We start from the raw sequence: 17,374 nt of genomic DNA, 5'->3' as shown, positions 1-17,374 counted from the left end.
CCGCACCATTGGCCTACTCTGCACCATTGGTCGCCTCGCCCTACGCTGCCGCATATGCTGCTCCCTATGCTGCCTACGCCGCTGCTCCTTATGCCGCTTACGCTTCGCCCTACGCTGCCTACTCTGCGTACTCAGCTTACCCATACAGCGCCGCCTACTTGCTCCGCAAGTAAATGAGGGATGTATGCTTTATTGGCAAAGACTGAAGATGACTAGATATTTGAATAGCCAAATTGTTATCGAAAATTTTAGGAAAAAATAAATAAAAAACCGAAATGAAATCGATAAAACTTATATGTAGTATGCTTATGTATGTGTATTTGGTTATTAGAATCGCACTTAGTGCCGTGATCTCAAGTAGGTTTAAACAATTTATTCGCCCTAAAAACAAATTTTTACAGAACAACATTTCGTATTTAAAGGGCAGATAAATTTTAAAACCTACTTGAGAAAACGACCCTTAGACTTTCGTGTCCTTAACGATTATGTGTAGCTCAAGCCTAGTTATACAAGTACGAGAAGTACTAAGTGAACTTTGTACCATCTAAAATTGATTTCATTATAAATCTTCATAAACGATAAAGAATTCCAATCAACCTTCTAAATGTAATTCATTAAGATCGACAATATTCATGACAGGAAAAGCTTTCGTAATAGATGAGAATAATTTCCAAGAGAAAGGGAATTTACTCTTATCCTCACTCTAATCGCAGGGTAAGTAACAGGGTTAGAACTTTATTACGATCGTAGTAGATTTACTACGGTTTTAGAGATAATTTTAAATTTACTATACCACTCCGCTTTACCTACGATCTGCTGCGTTTTTAATTCCAAAATAATAAAGTACGCCTTTTGCAGTATCTAAACTAAAAAAAGAAAAACATAAAATAGAATTGTTTTTCTTTTTAATACAAACATGAATTGATGAATTCATTATTAGACTAATTTGTATTTTTACTATATCTAAACAAAAATATGCCTCTAATAGGTATTCTTTCTGGGAAATGGTATAACTTTCGTAATTTCTCCACGATAATAATAGTTGAAACGACATTTTAAAGATAGTTTTATCCACTATTTCGCTAAAATATGCAACACTTGCTTGAAATATTAGATGATAACTCTGTCATTAAAAATCTACTTGGTTCCTTACTTTGGCTAAAGAGAGATTGTAGAGTCTAAGGTTTATAGGGTAAAGGTCCAGGGAAACAACTGGAGGATAGCGTAACGCATTTTTTCGGCGAATATAAAATAAGGATCGGCAGCCATTTTGCATACATAACTAAAAAAAAATGTCTCTTTGGATTATGACGTTCTCCAGTAAAGGAGCGGGCTATAAAAAATCTACTACGGAACTTTATTTTCTGCTGCGATTTTTCATGTCATTTACTCCGATTTAAGCTTGCCGTAGTTCTAACCCTGGTAAGTAACCACTTCCATTTCAAAATAGACGATGAGTGTGATAATGAATTCCTATTCTAATGAGAATTATTTTTTAACGTTTACGAAAACCCTAAAAGAGGTTAAACTTCAAAGACTTTATTGTAAAATTTATTTTTCGTTTTATTTTCTAATGATCATTTGATGCTAAATCTAAGTTAATCCATGAAAATTCCACCGATTGGCCTTACAAATTAATGGCGGTCGTGGCGAAGGCCCAACACAAGCGGAATTATAGATGGTCACGGGACCAACCCGACATTGAATTTTTAGATTTATACTGCGGGATCCGTTGGTCCTGATATCTATCACTAACTAAAATGCACATAGATTTCGAGTACTCTATTTTCGTAATACTGACTGACCTAGCATCGTCTGGTTATTATATTTTGTTTTGCCGTTGTTTTGCCAAGTGCTTTGTTGCTTCGTCAGGTGCTCCTCAGGGAAGCAACCTAGGCCCTCTTTTATCTATTCGGATATCGGCGCCTGCTTCAAACATTGCAGATATCTTCTTTACGCCGATGATCTTAAATTGTTTCGTAAAATAACTTGTCCGTCCGATGTCCTCTATTTTCAGAATTATTTGAATAATTTAATCAGTTGGAGTATAACTAATAAGTTATCGCTCAATATAAAAAATGCCCTTGTAAATTTCCTTCATGTTACTAAATTTTAAATCAGAAAGAATCTCACTTTGGTCAAAGGTTTTCTTGATCTGGATGTAGTCTTTGATTCAGGTTTTACTTTCGTAAACCATGTATGCTGCGAGCTCCCAAAGGCGTATAGTAAGTAAGCTTTTTTACGACGATATTCGAGGGACTTTAAGGACCCTTACACTAGGAAAGTACTCTTTTAACTCGTTAGTACGTTCAAAATTAGAGTATGCGTCAGTCATTTGGAGTCCTATTTTTTATGAGAATCGAACGGGTTCAAAATAAAATTCCTTCGATTTGCTCTTCAACCTCTTAATTTTTCCGATCCGCTTCCACCCTATGCGGCCCGCTGTCAGCTAATAAATTTGCAGTCATTTGGAAAAAGAAGAACTATTCAGCTCCTTATGTTTCTCTTTGATGTGGCCTGTGGGAACATCGATTGCCGTGAACTACTTGAGCTGATAAATTTTAATGTTCCTCACAGAACCTTCCGATCTTAACCGCCCTTTTATCTTAGTGTAGTTAAGGCAAACTTCTTTTCTACCTATCTCTAAGAAGGTTGATATTGAATTTTCATCATCAAGATCCTTATTTAAGTCCATGCAGTTTTGTACTGTTATGTTAACACTATTATCGTATAATATTTATTTTTGTAATCTGAGTAATCTAAGATAGATTTTTAATCACAGACTGAAATAAAGATGAATTGAAATTGAATTGAAAAAATAGGCTCCAGATTCCAGTTGGTCATTTGGCATCAATACGGTCTCTAAGCTTGCAAAAATAACTGCGAGGTTCGGTAATGAAGCCCAGATCCGTTACTGCTTACTGAGATAGGTCTACATAGGTCGAAAATGATGTTCTTACAGTTTTTGCTAGCCCGATTACTTCAGTAAATATTTGTCACATTAAAGCTAACTTGAGCAAACTTTAAACTCTTCCAAATAACGAACGAAATGTGATGAGTGGGTCCCACTATACAAATTAACTGGACACCCTGGTCGTCGCCCAATATATTTACATAATAAATAGTCTGCTTATATGGAGTTAGCACATTTCTTTAAAAACTGTGGTCCTGGGCGGAAGCCTCACAGAGAGTGCTACCTGAAAAGTCGCTCCGGGATCTTGGTATCGTTGCAAACATTAGAACATATTACGGCGATAATTTGCAAAGGCAAAGCAGTGGATGCGTAAATGGAAGAGCAGAGAAGGAGCGGACCAGGATACCGAGCCAAAAGCAGGTGCGATTCGGCAGATGCTAATAACGGCGGGCAGGTCATGCATCTGGAAAGATGGATGCAGGCCAGTGGCGTAGATAACTACGCTCCATGGCGGATCAAGGAGAATGATTGATAGCTATTGACTTTCAATGGACGCCAATCAATCCCGTTGATCCCCCTTTCTAAACAACTGATGCAGCTATAGCGAATCCGTTGACAGCTTGAGTTGGATTTAAATTTGAAAATCTCTAGTTGTTTTTATAATAAACAATTTTTTAGTCGTTACTCGTATTATTTTTTGTTTTATTTTTTCTTAAATTTTACAAAGGATTTTGTCCAAACACTTTTCATCATCGTCAACTAACTATACATGTGCACATATTAAAATGTGTATATGTATTCCATTTACTTGCGTAACAAGTAGGCGGCGCTGTATGGGTAAGCAGAGTAGGCAGCGTATGGTGAAGCGTAGGCGGCATAAGGAGCAGCGGCGTAAGCAGCGTAGGGGGCGGCATAGGCGGCAGCGTAGGGCGAGGCGACCAATGGGGCAGAGTAGGCCAATGGTGCGGCGATGACACTGGGTTTAGGTTCGGCAGCAACGCAGGCGAAGAGGGCCACAAAAACGACAGCGAACTGTAATGATATGGAATGAGGAAATAATTAATAAAGGCTTATTACAATCGTCACTAAATCCAACAATTGATAACTGCATTTGAAAGGATTCGAGGAATATCTGAATTGAAATTCACTTACGTATTTGAACATTTTGATTGTTTTGTTGTTGATTGTTGTTTTGCTGTAGTAAAGCAAAGTTAAACTGATGACATTTTCGTTTATCGATGGACTTTAAATACGATTTTGATATACTGATGAAGTATGTGCCTTTAAGTGCACAAACGGTGAGTAAGTGAGCGCAATTATGTGGCGGTCAAGCATAGGTACGTGTGCGTATGGGCAAAGTACTCTATGTATGTATGTATTAGCACATGTAAGTAAATGTACATACATACATACAAAGTACAGTTAAAAAAAAACAATCAAATGCTTGCACTCCGTTATGAATTTTGCATGCGACAAATAAATATTTTGTTGCTGGCAGAGTGTTAATCATTCAAAGATAATCGTATTTTGTTTTTTTTTTTCGATCATTTTTAACAGATATGATTGAGACTGCGTTTTTAGACAGTTTTAAGTCTTTTATGATAAAAAAAATTAAACCTGAGAATAATAGTTATAAATCCTCAAAAAAATAAAAAAAATATAGAAAAATAAAAAAATACTTGATCGAAAAAAATTTATGAAACCAAGTTTTACTAAAAGTTTAAGCATTTTTTTTCAACTTGAAGGTGGTGCTCGCAGAACAGCATTTAAAACAATTAAAAGTTTTAGTACAAATATTCATAACATCAAACGGAAGTTTGAAAATATTTTGAAGTTGCCACCTGGTTCAAATGTCGAATTTAGTTTACTTATACACAAGTTATACGAAATATCAAAGTATGGATGTTGAACGAAGGAGTGCTAAGAAATCTTTAATTTGAGCGCTAAGAATATTTTTGTAATGTTGAAAGAGGGTTGCCACCTGTTTAAAAAGTTAAGTTCAAATTATTTTATAAGTTAAATGAATTATTAAAATATGGGTATTTATCAAAGTTGGTGGTTTGAAAATTTTCTATTTCTGAACGGTATTTAGCGGGGTTGCCACATGTTTGAAAATTGAGATTCCACTTAATTCATCAGTTAATTAATATATGTATTGCAGTATCCGGCGAAAGAGAGTTAACAATGATTAAGCTTGAAAATACTTTCGAAGGCTTGCCACCTGTCTGAAAGGTCTAACTCAATTAACTAATTCAAAAAGTATATGAAATATAAAAATACCGTATTCAAAGGAAATAATGTTAAGAAATCTTTAGTTTGAACATTTCGAATGTTTGAAGAGGGTTGCCACGTGTTTAAAAAGTTTCATTCAAATTATTGAGTAAGGGGAATGAATTATAAAAAGATGGGTATAAATATAAATGGGTTTGAAAGAGACCTTTACTAATGAGGGTTGCCATTTGTACGAACAATCAAATTCGAATTAGTCCATCAGTTTATTGAAATACATGTGTATCACAATGTCAGACGAAAGAGATTTAAGAAGATTTTAGTTTGAAAAGGAGTTTCAAAAATGACAGGTCAAATTAGAGACCTTAGCCTGTAGATGTATTAAGAAATTTTTTCATCGGTATAGGGAACACGGAAGCTTATTTGTTGTAATAAGCACCTCTAACCGCGGAGCTTGCCTTACCGGATAATTAGTCGTCCGTACATTCCATTTCATTTAGAAGTTGAGCCAGGAACGATATACTCCATCCACCCATCAGCAGATGATTCACTCACACACTACAGATAATGAATTCGTTCCCTTCCAAAACAAACTAACAAACATTATTACTCCAAGCACGTTTGCAATATGACAATTTATACGATGGATTCGAAGCAATCACTAAAAAGACAGGTCACAAATAAATATTTCGGATGCGAACGTAGTATGCACAGAAATGTGAATGGTTATACTACATACATATGGATGTATGTCATTAACTCACTACAAACATATCTACATACAAATACATAGCTGAATCCAATTCGGAAATAGGTGTTTGCACGTGGGGCTACTCAACGTCAATACCAATTCATTGCTTTGGATAGCAAATTATGCTGCCTGACCTTCCACAAATCAAAACAAAATATAAATGTGAGTAAATTTTAAGAATTTTGTTTGTTCTTGAGTGCGATAATTGAATTATTGCATGATTAGAGAACAATAGTAAAAAATATTTGAGAATAATTTCACAAAAAAAAAAAAAAATGCTGCAAAAGAGTGTCGTTCAGATTGTTAGATATTATGTGTCTATGAGCACGAATGGACATAATTAAGAAAACAAAAATGGTAAAACAGAGAAAAAGCAGAAGTAAAGGCAAACGAAAATAAAAAAAAAACTTAGCAATTTGATGAAAATATCCCCAAAGCCATGTGTGGGAAATTAGTATGCTGTACAACGTACGGCTGTGTGGCACAAACCAAAAATATCTACTATCTGCATACAAACGGCCACACAGCAACACACTTGAAACTCGTACGAGTACTAGACATCGCATATGCCTAACTAACGCGCCATCGTCAACGCCGCCAACCAACGTCTGTCTGCACGCAATGATGGGCTCGATGTACGCGGACGTGCCATGGGCAGCCAAGAATGATGCAAAAAAATGCTTGCAAAAAATACTAAAACAGATAGTAGCAAAAAAAAAAACTATTTACCTACGGGCGAGCTTATACATACATACATATGTATGTATGTACATTAGAGTTAAGCACGTTAGTTCTTTTAAGTGCACCGTTCAGTTGTAGTTCGTTCACCTTAGTGAACTAATTCTTTAGTTCATTTAGTTCAATTGACGAATACATTAACATACCGACACCAAAGTTGAAGATCGACCTATATTCGCAGTCAGTTCGGAAACGCCCTTTCTGTGAAATCTTTTCAAGATCAACCTATTTCAGAATTTGTTTGAAGATCGCTCTACCTAGCTTCCGATTCAAAAACACCCTATCTCAACCTATTTTCAATATATTTGCAGTTGACACAGGGCGTTCTTTAACCAAATTCTGAAATATGGCGTTCTTGAAAAGTTTTCTGCGATAGGGTGTTTTCGAACTGGCAGCCGAAAAAGGTCGATCTTCCACTCAGGTGTCGATATGTTATTTTAAACAAAGTTCAATTATTTTCACTATTACATACAAAACAAATACTTTGGTTACTTGAATTTACATATATAAAAAACTAACATAAATATATTTTCGTATAAACCCAGCCAGCAGAGAAACGTACTTTTTGCCGAAAATGCAGTTTTCGTACATTTTTCGTTTCCGGAAATGTTCAGAAAACGATTTTCATATTTGTTCATTTTTCGTATCCGAAAAATGTCATCATCTTATTTCAAAACAATAATTTTAAAATATTTGTTCAAACTGAGCATTTTAAAACATGTATACATATTCGCCAGTAACTGAGTGTGTAGAGAAGTGTGCTACTATTTGTTAGCTTTCAGGAGGACCCAGGTTCGAATTCCGTCAGAAGCAAGACATTAAAATTACTTCTTCAAATTGAAATAATTGCTGAATCTTAAATTTGTTTTTTGTTTGGTTTCCTGTAACTATGAAAAAGTTTCTGTGAAGTTCATAATGAAATCGTTTTCAACGAAAAATTGTATCAGACAAATTTCAGGAAACCAGCCGGAAGGGCATCCGTTTTACAACCATTTTCGATAGTTTACTGCACATACGTTTCGGATGAACAATTTAGTGGGAGAATTGATCTGAAAAACGTCCGAAAACGGAATCGGAAAACGGATGAAACATCAGGTTTTTATACGAAATTATTTCCATTTTCGGATAAGTTTCCGGATATTTTGCTGGCTGGGAATATATTACAAATAAATGAGTTCGCAAGGAAATGAAGCAGCGTCGAGAATATTTGGATGGCGACCCAAAATGAGAAATAGTAGCACTGACAAATTTAGTTCAATGAAAATACGGAACTAGTGAACTAGTTAATTTAGATGAACTAATTATCTAGTTCATTTAGTTCAAGAACTACCCAAGCCTAATGTACATACTATATACAATTTACATATGTACATTACGGTGCCTCACCAAAAAAAGTTGCCGTTTGCCCAACGGCATCATAAAATTAAGAGGGCAATCCTGGCAACTGTCTTTTAACTCACCCCAATCTTTCGAAAGGCAAAAGTCTTTCGTAACCCAATTGCCAATTCTGGCAACTATCTTGAAAGCTCTTTTCTGTCTTTCGAAAGACTAACAGCCGGTTTCACCAGCAATTTAAATGGCAAATGATTTTCTATTATCTGTCAATTTCCATTTTAGATCCAAAAAAATAAAATCATTTTTCACTTAAATTGCTTTCGTGAAATTGGCTGTAATTGTTAGATCGGCTAACGATAGATCTTGGTGATATATTGTTTGTCTCTTAATAATGAGGTATATAAGTGTTTCTCTTGAAAACAACAAAAACTAAAAGTCTAAATTAAAAGAAGAAAAAATTAGTAATAAAAGTTTATAAAATCATATAATGTAAAATCTAGAAGAAAATTAGTCGCTAAAAATTAAATGATATTAAAAAATGCTCTTTAAACATTAAGATCTAAACACTGAAAGAAAAAAAATTTAAAAAAATAAAAAAAAATTTATGAATAAAAAATTTCATCCCCCGAGGATTTTAACCTCGGATCTATCGAACGCCACGCCAATTCTTTACTCACCATGTCTTTGAGACTGTTGAAGCAGCATGCAGATTTAGGACAAGCTCAAGTACTTTCTGTAAAATTACTTTTAACTTTTAGCTTTTTTTTAACATTGGAGCCAGAGTAAACCAAGTCTTTCACACTGTCTTACCTATTGACTTTCAACTATGTATCTTCTTAAAGTTAGCAACTATCTTAGCCAGAAGCGCTCTGTTATTTTAGTTTGGACCGATTAGAAAATATGTACGTCCAAAAACCTGATCATTTTGATTCCGTTGATAAAATTTTTAAAGGTTTTTATGCACACCATTTAAGCTTAAACTCATCTGAAGTGATCTTTTGAAAAAAAAAAACTTAACTAATTTGATAAAAAAAAAAATAGATTTTTTGGAATTATTTTCAAATCGGCGTAGCTTACGTAAATTTTAATATTTTTCTGAAATATTTTGACGAATGTACATGGACTCGTATAACGATTCCGTTGGAAAAACAATACCGACGTGTTTTTTTTTTTTTGGATGGAGACTGTTGCACCCTAATGTCCATACCTATGCCCACATGAGTGTGTGTGTGTGTGTTTTTTTTTTTTTTTTGCTAGTGACAGTAATGAGCACTTAACGTAGCCATTAGCACACAGAACACAGCGCTTTGCTAAGCAGAGGGTGTAGTGCAGAAGCCGCTGGGTTGTTGAGCCTATTTTTTGCGCACATTTTGCACACATTTTCTGACGCGCTTGGAAGCTGCAGATGAACAACAGAATTTCTGTATAAAAGCATAGCTCGCCCATATTTAATTAACCAGTATCATTTGCACAAAGCCGCATATTTCTCGTCTATATACTAGCGCGCAGATAACTCAGCTAAAAAATTGGAGGACCATGTTCAAATATGTAAGCTACTTTTATGAACTGAATATAATTTAATTTCCTTTTAAAGTATTTTTTTTTAGTTTGCGCATTTACTCATTTAACTAATTATGTATATGTTTGTGTGTATATAACTCACAAAGCATTGGTTTTTAATTAAAATTTTTTATTTTTTCCAGCTTGCACTCAGTTTTTTCGCGCTACTCGCTGTAGCTGCCGCTAAACCCAGCATTATTTCGCCTTTTGCCACTTATTCGACATCTCTGTTGGCATCACCAATTACAGCTGGCTACACTTTTCCCTATTCCACCTACGCTACGGCTCCTTATGCTGCTGCCGCCTACGCTCCTTACTCACCCTATTCATTCCAATCACCCTACTACGCTGCATACTCAAGTTACCCTTATGGTTCGATATTGCTTAGGAAATGAGATACGAAAACAAATAGTCTGGAAATTTATGTACAGATATGAAGTGTTATAACGAATTTTTACTAACATGAAAATAAATAACTTGTGCTTTAAAAAACATATTTCCTTTATAAAAAAAGAAAATCTAAGAATTTTTTTCCTCAAATTTATTTGTAGACGGTTGCAGAAGTTAAATATTTGTTTTGCTAAATTTTTGCTACCCAAAGTATAAAGAAAGTTAGTTTTAAACTAAAATTTTTATATGGTAGTGTTAAGTATTAGTGACATGGCGTTTCGGAAAGATACATCATTTCCCGACTTCAATACAAAATTTCGTGGTATTCTTCTTTTTGAAAATTACAAAAAATTAACAAAAATCCCTTTTTTCGGTAAATTATTGGTATATTGGAAAAGCAAAGATTCGCATTATTCATGAAATATGGATTTCATTCATGTCAAAACAGCTGGCCTCGACGTTTGTAAGACTTTGGTGACGTATACTGACTCTATCTCACGAATGGCTCGCTCCATAATCACCTTAAAGGCCTTTATCACTAATGAATTGTTCGCATAACATCGGTCCTACACGGTACCCTACGAAAAAAGTCTACTGACTTACAACACGGTTACCGACCTTGGCGTGCAAAATATCAATTGTCGCGTGCACTGTGTGACAGCGCGCCATATTGCTGAAACCAAAGATCGCCCAAGTCCATAACTTGAATTACGGCCTCAAAATTGTTTATCATGCTTCTGCAGCCGTTGACCGAAATGACATTTTCAGCAGTTTTTTCAAAGAAAAATCGGCCAATGATGTCACCAAGATTTCCAGCGGCAAAGAGCTGTCACTGTCAAAATAACTTATGATTAAAAACCACTATATGGACCATCTTATATAAATGAGTTTTGCACGTTGAGAAATTAAGCGGAATTTAAAATTTGAAGGGCATCATTAAAAAGGGCGGAAAAAGGAAACTTTCTCTTTAATTTGCTGATGTTGGAGTGTGGTGCTTGCACACATAAAAAATCCCGTTTTGAGTAATAAAAAGTGGTGTCAATTCTGATATGTTTCCAATTCCAAAGATATTGTCGCCAAAAAGTCGATGTCACCGATGTCCTTAATCGATTTTTTTATTAAAGTCGCTTTGTAACTGTCTATCACTCCCCATGCCCAAATATTCGATAAACTCAACGCTATGCGTAGAAGCCCTTTCGAAAGGATGTGTGGTCGTTGAGTAAAGGGCACCTCTTGTCTTATGCACTCTCTGACTTCTGCTACTAAGCCTCCATACAGTAGAACTGGACTCAAAGGCTGTATATGAGCAAATCTTACGGGTGGTTTTCTTAATGTCACTTCCTTGTCTCACCAGAAAAAACGCTAATGCATCCTTCTTGAAAATAGTTATTTTAATCAATGGAGTTCCAGAATCACGTACATTAAATATCAATCAATTATTTAACAATTTTAGCATTAGAACGTTTATTTAGGCGAAAAAGTACCGAAACTAATCATCTTTTCACTGTCACTCGAAAAAATTATAATTGTTGTTTTAAATAACTGTGGGAAGTTTTCAAATAGAATATTCATATTGGAGGCAATGGCCGTTGGCATCAAACACAACATACTTATATGTGCCACCAATTTAAATGTATTTTTTGCAATATTACGATTTTTTTTAATTTCAGTAATTTAAGATACATACTTCAAAATGTTAAATCTGATGTACATACATATATAATAAAACTAGTGTGTCACCAAATGAAAAAAAATTACATTGAGTAAAAGATGACTATGATTTGAGGAACTAAAATTAAATGTTTACAATTTTTATTGGCACACTCGAAATTCATTCTTAAATTTGTATATACGTGAAGAAATTAATATAAATGTGCATAAGGAATACTGTGTAAAAGTCTTCCACGAGAATATTTAATTACTTTTAAATAATATGACTTTTAAGTTAAGGCGTGCGAGTAAACTTGGTAGCTGACTGTGTATGGTGCTACGAGGCGTATACGCTACATACGCAACTACGGGTATATGTACGATGACCATATTTATGCGCGCCGAATACGGGACAAAAAATAATTTTACTAATTTTTTCTATAAATGCTAACAGATCTTGACACCTTCTTAAATGATCATAGATATACATATGTATTAGCCCTGAAACAGCATGCTTATAGTAACATCACAAATTTGTAGGATATTTTTCTCGATATTTTTACTCCACAAAATTGTTTACAAAAGTTTCATTAAATTTTTTTACGATAAAATGCAAGTTTTAAGTAGCCCGAACTTACCCTTAATTTTTGGCATTTTTTTTTTTTTTGTCGACGCTGCTACGCATTTTTTCATACAATAATCTGCTCGACAATTTGTTGATAGGGAAGCAAATGAGCAGCACGTTGCACTTGCACTTTATTATACTCAATTTTAATGAGCTACAAAACTGCATAACCAAATTTTTTTTCTGATTAACGCGTTTGAAATTTTAGTGAAAATTTGCAGAATTAACTCTCATAGTTTTTGTACAAAGTCGAAAATTTGGATATATATATATTTTTGGGTTCCGATCGGTTCGTATTTATGTTTTTTAAATTTTAAGCCAAGCCTATTAAAATATTGGATTTTTATAGTTTTTTAGGAAAAGCTTTACTTAAAAAAAAAACTTTAAATAAACAAAGGAAAAATAGCCGAACCTTGCTAAAATGTAGAACCCTAATTTCTATTTTGGTCACTGTATGTGTTCCTCTCGATTCGAAGCACAGGCATTCAGATTAGAAAATAATAACTGTTTATGGAGAAAATTATGATCGTATTCCACATCATTTAAAACTGGTCCATAGGCATGCCATTTTAATGAGCTCTTAAGGCGTCGAAATACCGAACCCCGAATACGGGACAAATACAGGACATTAAAAAAAAGAAAAACAGAACATTTGGCGTCCCATATAAAATAAATTAATTGCCAGGACAATTGGTCAAAAAAGAGGACTGTCCCGTATAATACAGGACGGATGGTCACCGTGGGTATATGAGCACGAGTTGTTATTTTGCCCTTTTTAGTTTATCTTTTTTAAGTTTTCATATACATAGAATTTCGCGATGGAATCCTATTATTTACGTAAAACGGAAGATAATGCATCATTTAAGATAAGTGTGCCACCATTTTCGACCATTTTCGAAAAATGTAACAACTCGTTAAATTTGCTCATATATCCAGTGAAATTACCTCGAAGAAAATCCCCGTATTATACGGTATTATATGGTAGGTGTTCCAGAGGTAGTTTTTTGTATCGTCTAGTACGGCTAAAGTAGAAGTAAAAATCTCTTTTAAAGTCTACAGTGATGGGAAAATTATTTTGTCAGAAAAAATGCGACCGATCCAAATGACACGTATTTACATTCAAATAAGAATACATCATTGATTGGCATTTGCACCTCCTATTAATACATCCACTGCTTTAACCCCATTTTTTATCGCTATCAATATTTTCAAAACCTAATATAACACATTGTGAGATATTTCCTTCTTTCAATTATTTGTTTGCACAAGTTCTCTTTTCACAGCTCAAAGATATTTACTACGATTGCTATGTGTTGACAGTGATTTTCATCATTTTCATGGCCGCATGCTTCGAATGTTAGAAATATTGCTGCTTATAGTTTTCTTTTTAACACATCCTACGCTTCCTACGCTTCCCTCTCAGACAATTCGACTTTTTTCCAAACGAAATAGCACAGAAATAACATTTAATCACTATCAGTCAAGCAAAGTATTTGACAGCAAACAACCGACTTAACGGGGAATGTTAGAAATGGAAGTGGAAACGGATGTGCGCGGAAATTGTTGATGTCAACGTTTTAACGTCATGTCAGCAATTTTTCTTCCTCTCTTTTACCAATGATAACATAATTATGTTTGTAAAAAACTTGCTCACAAATGCTATTTCACAAAGCGTTGAATGAATGCTTGCTGGCATACAAAGCCGCCTCTTCAATCGAAGTGTATTGAAGTGCGAAATTTGTCGCTTATGCAATATTTACGTGAATTTTGTTATTGTATTCTTCTATAAGAGAAAGTATGCAACTTAGAGCTATGACAACTGTGGTGTTAAACTTAATACATACTACATAAGGATAGTTAACTGATTTAGATAGATTCGCTAGATACACCCAGAAAAGGGGCAGCTAAAAATATTTCCCTCAACATATGACTCGTTTACTATAACCAAATCATGTGTTGAGATAAATATATTTAGCTGACTTTTTTCTAGGTGTAGAAGACTTAATTGAAACCCTGTGGGCTGCAGAAGACTTTTTGAAAAAAGCTTGGATACTGAACTCAAAGCTGATAGAGTGGCTCTACCGTATGGTCGTCCGTGCGATTGTGTTTTATGCATCCGTAGTATGGTGGCAGATGACTCTACAAAAATTAAATTACAACGTATGGCATATCTTTCAGCCACTGGATCGATAAGAACGTGCTTAGTTGCAGCTCTAGAGTCGCTCGTAAGATAGACTCACCTCAATATTATTCAAGAAATAGCAGCCACAAGGGACCTGCAATTTAGACTATCCAACGACTGCTTCGACAACAAGAAACTTCACGCAAGCATTCTTATCAAGTTTCAAAATTTGAAAAGCTTCTGAGGAGATCCGCTTTGGCAGAAGATTGCAAGTGGAAATCCCAGATCGCGACGATTGGGAAAACGGACTCCCTATACTTTATCCCAGATATGTACATTCGCATACAGACGGTTCGGAGATGGATGACACAGCAGGTGCAAATGTATATGGACCTGGCGCCAAATTATCAATTATCATGAGCAGATGGCCCACGGCGTTCCAGCTGAAGTTTTAGCTATTCTCTTCATATAGCCAAGCAGCCATCCTGGCCCTTTCAAGCAGGATAATGGATATTGAAACTGGTTTAAGACTGCTCTAACACGCTTCAAACTCTGAGTGCAGTAACTTTAGCTGGGTGGGGGTTACTGTGGGATCGAAGGGAACAAGATCGCTGCCGAGTTGCCTATCTTCTTAGGGCCGGAACCTTTCTGTACTCTAAGTCCGAGAACTATAATTACTGAGTGGTTACACTCTGAACGCCGTAAGTACTAGGAGGCTATGGGGAGCATAGACAGCGCAAGCTCTTTGGCTACTCTTTCAATAGATCGGATGTTGTTGAACTAAAATATTACTCTCCGAGTACCTAACGGCAACAACCCACAACCAACTGCTATTTCATAGGCACCGAAGAAGTATTGTAGGAGAGTCAGAATTTCGGCTATATCTTGAGGACAAAGGAACTTCCGAACACATTCTTTGCGACTGGCTAGACAAAGATTGATTTATTTCAAATCTCCAATGGTCAAAACCTTAGTAATAAGGAAGGGAAGCCGAGCGTGACTTGGGCATACTGGGTTAGGGACATTCTTTAGAGATGAAAAATTCCTTTAGGTCGTGGTGTTTCTTGTTTCTTGTTTCTGTTATACTTATCTTATTTTATCTTAACTGGGAACCACAACCCATCCTTTTTGTTGCAGTTTATGTATTAGAGCCATGCAATGTTTTTTTTTTAATTTTATATGTATTTTATTCAACTATTTAGAATTCCAGCATTTCACTGCACTTCACATTGACAGCATTCAAACTGCTTTGTTCGCTGCTCAACTTTGACATTTGTATTTTCCTTTGGTTGTTGCCAAGCGCGTTCTGCTTCCTATTTTCTTTTAGCGCTCATTTTATTGGCTGTCAGCGAGCGCTTTGGCTTATTTCAAAGAAAATGTCTTTGCTCATCGTGAATAAAACATTTCATGAGTTCTTTGAGTTTGTGAGAATTTGATACTTGAGTATGCCAAAACAATATTCTTAGGAGCGTAGATACAATTCTTGCACAATCGCCATAGTGGTGCGCTGGCATACTAAGTGTGTGAGACGAAAGGTGAATACTGAACAATAATATATTTTATATTCATACTTACTTACTTTTTTGAGATGCGCTTAATAGCATAAATTTTAGCTCGAAATTATTTTTGAATAAGAAAATTTCATCAATCATAAAGAAAAATGCATTAAGCAATCATTCTTCGCAGCCGCCATGCCTCAAGCTGCAAGTCACATCAATTTTGAATACATTTAAGTTCTGCCATACAAACGTATCTACTTATACATTAGTGCCGAAGCGTAAACGTTGGTAATCGTTCATTTCGGGTTATCAATCTTCAATCAGCAAAGAGAAACCAATATCAGCTAAACATTTACATAATTCGTTTCGCCAACGCAAAATATATTAGGCATAAGCGCCACCTACATACATACATACATATATGTATATGCATCACTTTGTTAAAGCACCTATTAATAATATAGTTAAACGCGCCAACGTATGTGCATATGTATGTAAATTGGATGTTTTCTAGCCAATATATATGTACATAAATTAATCGACTAATGGGCATTTAACCACTGCCGCCAAAGCGCGACCATTACCGCAACGGAAATACTAATACCTTATTCACAAATACATATATATTTCGTTCACATACGTAAGTATATTCATAACCACACGAATTTGGCAAATTTTGCGTAAATACTTTGGTAGACTCTATTTCACTTGAACAGGTACATTGACTATGCAACGCAGACCGATACAAGAAGTGCTCCGGCTTGCTGCATATTCACTCTATAATAACTGAGCTTGCCTATTAATGGTTTCTATAGTTCATAACTACAACTTTACTAAATTGACTAAAGGGAGGCGCGCTGCACTTACTAAACCTAGTCAAGTGACGGAGAGATCCCCTTCCAACCTCTTCTATAGATCCTTTTCATTGCCATTCAAAAAAATTTGATTTGAAATGAGTCTAAAACTCAGCTCTTTGATACCAAAAACTGAGCCCCAATGTAACTAATCAATAGAGGTGATTTGTATGTACTATTTATACATTAAATCCTAAATACGAGTAATAAATACGCGTACATACTAAGTGCTTACATAATACAATTTACGGTTGAGGCGATTGCGCAAATTTAACTATAGGTGAAATGGCCAATCATGAATGATGATCAACGCTATAAATTATAGCATAAATGCAAATATTTTGAATGCGTTGCTCCTTGTGAATTCATCTCGGAATATTTTTTATTTACATTGACTAACCTCACTTGGGTTACTTATATTTACTAGTATCGCCCAGTTGTCGAAATTCGACATCTTTTTTTCATAAGCTTTTAATGTTGCTTATCGGCAATATTGACTCCTTTATACGGATGATGATTTGGAAGTCCACCAGCGTACGAAAAGATATTGATCTCCAGCCCATTTACCTCACTAATGTTGTTAGGTGGAGCGACATGAGCAAATCTCACAAGTTACTACATTTTTCGACAAAAACGTGTTTTTGGTCCGCTGGGCCGCTGTGGTATAGTGGTAAACAGTGCTCGCTTCCACTCCGCAACGCCTGGGT

At 35.3% G+C, this 17,374-nt stretch overlaps 2 protein-coding genes across 2 annotated transcripts; one reads left to right on the top strand and one right to left on the bottom strand.

The window, feature by feature from the left end:
• Nucleotides 1–3,604: 3,604 nt before the first annotated feature.
• Nucleotides 3,605–4,129, bottom strand: LOC118747018 (cuticle protein 5.1-like). The gene is made up of 2 exons (XM_036481011.1): nucleotides 4,067–4,129; nucleotides 3,605–3,946 (listed from the first exon to the last, which is right to left on the bottom strand). Exons 1-2 carry the CDS (start codon nucleotides 4,076–4,078, stop codon nucleotides 3,719–3,721), a joined length of 240 nt encoding a protein of 79 aa, XP_036336904.1. The 5' UTR covers nucleotides 4,079–4,129; the 3' UTR covers nucleotides 3,605–3,718.
• A 5,262-nt stretch (nucleotides 4,130–9,391) lies between these two features.
• LOC118747017 lies at nucleotides 9,392–10,009 on the top strand. The gene is made up of 2 exons (XM_036481010.1): nucleotides 9,392–9,515; nucleotides 9,671–10,009. Exons 1-2 carry the CDS (start codon nucleotides 9,504–9,506, stop codon nucleotides 9,920–9,922), a joined length of 264 nt encoding a protein of 87 aa, XP_036336903.1. The 5' UTR covers nucleotides 9,392–9,503; the 3' UTR covers nucleotides 9,923–10,009.
• The last annotated feature ends 7,365 nt before the right edge of the window (nucleotides 10,010–17,374 follow it).

This window comes from Rhagoletis pomonella, unplaced genomic scaffold (genome assembly GCF_013731165.1).
Source record: "Rhagoletis pomonella isolate Grant_MI unplaced genomic scaffold, Rhpom_1.0 Rhpom_scaffold_00011, whole genome shotgun sequence".
NCBI lineage: Eukaryota > Metazoa > Arthropoda > Insecta > Diptera > Tephritidae > Rhagoletis > Rhagoletis pomonella.
This window is presented reverse-complemented; position numbering and strand designations above follow the sequence as displayed.